Below are 4,706 nucleotides of genomic sequence, written 5' to 3'. Positions count from 1 at the left end.
CGGAACAAGCTGGGGCTAGTAGATGGCATATGCAGCAAGGAAATATTCCCAGAAATGTTGTGGAATCATTGGGAAAGAGTAAATGCAATTGTTCTTTCTTGAATTATGAATTCAGTTGCAAAAGGGCAACTTGGTTGAATCATGTATGCGTCTAGTGCACAAGTGGAATGGGAAGATCTGACTGAAAGATTCAACAAGGTTGATGGCTCAACAACCTTTAATCTTCATAAAGAAATTGCTACACTATCACAAGGAACAACATCTATATTAGTATACTTCTCAAAATTAAAAGATCTGTGGGAAGAGTTTGAAGCACTAGTGCCAGCTCCAGGTTGTGATTGTCCAAAATCAAGAGAATTTGTAGCTTATTTGTATAAATTGAAACTATATCAATTCTTGATGGGTCTAAACGACTCTTATTCACAAGCAAGAAGTCAGCTACTGATGAGATGTCCTACTCCTACTGCTAATCAGGCATATGTCGTAATTGTTAGTGATGAAGGACAAAAATCTGTAGCTGCAACTTCAGGAATTCTAGGTGCTAATCCTACAGTTCAGATGGGAAGTTATGAAGCAGCAATGTATTCTAAAACTGGAGGACCTCAGAATTTTAATCAAAGGTTTAGAAGGAATGCTTATCTCTTATGTGAGGTTTGCAAGATGAAGAGACATAACAAAGAAAATTGCTATAAGGTAGTTGGCTATCCAAAAGATTTCAAAAACAAAATGAAAGGGAATGGTGACTCAAATACAAGTGCAGTCTATAATGCCAATGTCCTGACAGAAAAGTGTAATACTAGGCATAAATCAGGTAATCGAGAGAGTCAACAAGAATCCACATTCAACTATGGAAACAATGCAAGTACTGAAGTTAGTACAAACAGCATGAACAATGACAATCCTATGAGTCAGTTGGCAAATTATGCACTTACTAAAAATCAGTATGAACAAATTCTTCAACTGCTGAACAAAATTGCATCTATTGATTCTGCATTTTCAGCAAATGTAGTAGGTATAGAAGCAACCTTACTTGTCATTAATTGCATTAAATAATGGATTATTGATACAGGTGCTACAAATCATATGGTCTCAGACATAAATCTTCTAAAGGAAAATACAATTACAGAAACAAAAAACTCTAAAAAGATTCTGCTACCCAATGGAGATGTTACAGTAGTTTCACATATAGGGTTCAACTCAATTTTAGAAGATAGCTTAATAACAAATGTATTTTATGTTCCACAATTTAAATATAATCTCTTATCAGTTTCAAAACTAACTAAAGAGTTATAGTGCTCAGCTATTTTCTTTCCTGATTTCTGTGTGTTTCAGGAACTCTTCACTAGGAAGGTGAAGGGGATTGGTAAAGAGGATGGTGGACTTTATCTTCTATGTACTGACTCAAGAGAAAAAGAGAAATTGAAAGCATTAACTACAAGAAGTAATGAGACAATTGAAGTTGGAAATATAGATATAGACTTGCGGCATAGAAGATTGGGGCATGTATCTACTCAAGTATTAAAAAGATTAGCTCAAGCAGATTTAGAAACCATCAAAGATAGAATAAATAAATGCATAGTGTGTCCTTGTGCCAAACAAACTAGGCTACCATTTCCTACAAGTAGTATTCAGAGTAAAGATTATTTTGATCTAATACATATAGATTTGTGGGGACCATATAAAGTACCTACATGGGATGAAAATAGATACTTTCTGACTATTGTAGATGACTATTCAAGAATGACATGGATATTTCTAAAAATCTGATGTTTGTGTATTGATTCAGAATTTTCTTAAATACGCCAAAACTCAATTTGAAAAAATAGTAAAAAATAGTCAGAACTGATAATGGAACAGAGTTTGTAAACTCTGTGTGTGAATCTTTGTTCAAATACTTAGGGGTTATTCACCAAAGAACTTGTGTCTATACCCCTCCGCAAAATGGACTTGTTGAGAGGAAACATAGACATATATTAGAGGTCACAATAGCTATGAGATTTCAAGCTCAAATCCCTATTAAATTTTGGGGATGTTGTGTGTTAGCAGCAGTATATATAATCAACAGAATGCCTAGTTCACCATTCATCATCTTAGGATACTAGGATGTTTATGTTTTGTTAAAATTGTTCAAGAACAAGATAAGTTAATGCCTAGGTCAAGACCATCAGTTCACATGGGTTATTCAGAAAATCAAAAAGGTTATATACTATATGATTTAGCTAACCAAACTTTCTTTGTTAGTAGAGATGTTATATTTAGAGAAGACACATTTCCATTTGCAAGTAAAGCTAGTATTTTAAAACCTGTGTTTGTGGATAATACCGCACAACCAGAAATTTTATATGATAATTATGAATCTCTATTTGAAATGAGAACAACAGGTACTACAAACAATGGCTCTTCAAATGAAGTTGAAAGGGTACAATTTCACACTCATCATAATATGGAAGTTGAAAATAGTTCAGATATGCCAACAAACCATAACTATTCAGAGGCTCATAGCTCTGGTAATCAAGGAAGATATAATCAAATATCTGCAGAACATCATCAGCATTTTGAGACATCTCAAACATCTACAGAAACTCAAAGATAAGTGCAACCTCAGCTTAGAAAATCATGTAGAAGAAAACAACCTCCAATATGGATGAAAGACTTTGTATCTCTAAATATCCATCAAGATGTTCCCTATGTCTTAGATAAGTACATCAGCTATGACAGAATATCTCCTAAGTATCAAGCATATGTTGCAGCAACCTCCTCAATCACTCAACCTACTAGTTACTCTCAAGCTGTTCAGGATCTTAAGTGGGTAGATGCTATGAATGAAGAAATAAAAGCACTGGAGAACAACCACACATGGAATATTGTAATACTACCAGAAGGAGAGAGGCCTATTGGATGTAAGTGGATTAACAAAATAAAATATAAAGCTTCAAGTAATATTGAGAGGTTTAAAGCTAGGCTAGTAATTAAAGGATATAATCAAATTGAAGGGATTGATTATCAAGAAATATTTTCACCAGTAGTGAAAATGGTTATAGTAAGAACTGTGTTCAGCATTGCAGCTTCAAAAAAATGGTATATACATCAAATGGATGTATACAATGCCCTTCTTCAAGGAGATTTACTTGATGAAATATATATGGAGTTACCTCAGGTATTTAGAAGCCAGGGGAGAATAAAGTATGCATGCTTATTAAGTCCATATATGAACTTAAACAGGCTCCTAGACAATGGAATACAAAGCTATGTGAGGCTCTTCAGAAGTTCAATTTCAAACAAAGTCAGTTTGATCATTCATTATTTATCAAAAGGACCAATGGATGGATTGTTATTGTATTAGTCTATGTAGATGATCTACTAATCACAGGAGATAGCCTAGCTCTTATTGAAGAAACAAAATTATCATTACAGAATACTTTCAAGATGAAAGATCTGGGAGAGCTAATGGGAATTGAATTTGCTAGGTCACAGGAAATTATTGTAATGTACCAAAGAAAATATGCTTTAGAGTTAATTTCAGAAGTTGGACTTGCTACAGCAAAACCATCAGTAACTCCAATTGATAGCAATGTGAAGCTTACTTCTAAATAGTATGATGAATATACTGATCAAACAAGAAAATCAGCAAACAATGATCCACTGGTTAATCAAGTATCATATCAAAGGTTGATAGGAAAACTTCTCTATTTAATAGTAACAAGACCAGATATTGCGTTTGGAGTTCAGACCCTAAGTCAGTTTCTACAGCAACCAAAAAAATCTCATATGGAAGTTGTCTTGAGAATTATCAAGTATATAAAAAATCAACCTGGTCAAGGAATCCTATTGTCCAACAATCAGATTAATACAATTACTGCATTTTGTGATACAGACTGTGCTGCATGTCCATTGACAAGAAAATCAGTCACATAGTTTTTTTTATTAAAGTTGGTGATTCTTTGGTCTCCTGGAAATTTAAAAAACAAACTACTGTATCTCGAAGCTCTGCAGAAACTGAGTATAGATGTTTAGCAACAACTGTTGCTGAGCTAATTTGGCTTCATGGCATGCTAAAAGAGATTGAAGTTCAGATTAAATTGCCTATTGTTATTCATAGTGATAGCAAAGCAACCATTCAAGTAGCTGCTAATCCTGTCTATCATGAAAGGACTAAGCACATTTAAATAGACTGTCATTTTGTGAGAGAAAGAATCCAACAGGGTCTTATTGCTACAAAGTATATCTCTACAATAGAGAAACCAACAAATGTACTTACAAAAGGTTTAACTAAAGTTCAGCATGAATATTTGAAGTCCAAGCTAGGGATGTTTAATATCTTTTCACCACCTAAGCTTGAGGGGGAGTGTTAAATAAAGTGAGGGCAGAATAGTCTTTGTATAGAAAAATTGTTATAAGTGTGACGACCCGGCCGGTCATCTTAAGAATTAACGCCTCGATCCCCTATTAACTACTTTTCTCTAGTTCATTTCTGCTATTTTGATTTGCCGGGATGTTCGGTTTTGAGTTTCGAAGAGTTTTGGGACACTTAGTCCCTTAATGAGAGCTTAAGTGTTGGAAAGTTGACCGTAGTTGGAACAGTATAAAGACGGCCTCGGAATAGAAATTCGATGGTTCCGTTAGCTCCGTTGGGTGATTCCGGGCTTAGCGGCGTGTTCGGATTGTGTTTTGGAGGTCCGTAGCTAATTTAGGCTTGAAATGCTGAA

At 34.6% G+C, this 4,706-nt stretch overlaps 1 protein-coding gene across 1 annotated transcript; it reads left to right on the top strand.

Annotated features, from left to right (window-relative positions):
- Positions 1–141: 141 nt before the first annotated feature.
- Positions 142–1,767, top strand: LOC142175140 (uncharacterized). The gene is made up of 3 exons (XM_075241713.1): positions 142–1,012; positions 1,070–1,227; positions 1,333–1,767. Exons 1-3 carry the CDS (start codon positions 142–144, stop codon positions 1,765–1,767), a joined length of 1,464 nt encoding a protein of 487 aa, XP_075097814.1.
- The last annotated feature ends 2,939 nt before the right edge of the window (positions 1,768–4,706 follow it).

This window comes from Nicotiana tabacum, chromosome 21 (genome assembly GCF_000715075.1).
Source record: "Nicotiana tabacum cultivar K326 chromosome 21, ASM71507v2, whole genome shotgun sequence".
In the NCBI taxonomy this organism is placed as follows: Eukaryota; Viridiplantae; Streptophyta; class Magnoliopsida; order Solanales; family Solanaceae; genus Nicotiana; species Nicotiana tabacum.
The sequence above is the reverse complement of the archived record's forward strand: the minus strand, read 5'-3'. Positions and strand labels throughout refer to the sequence as shown.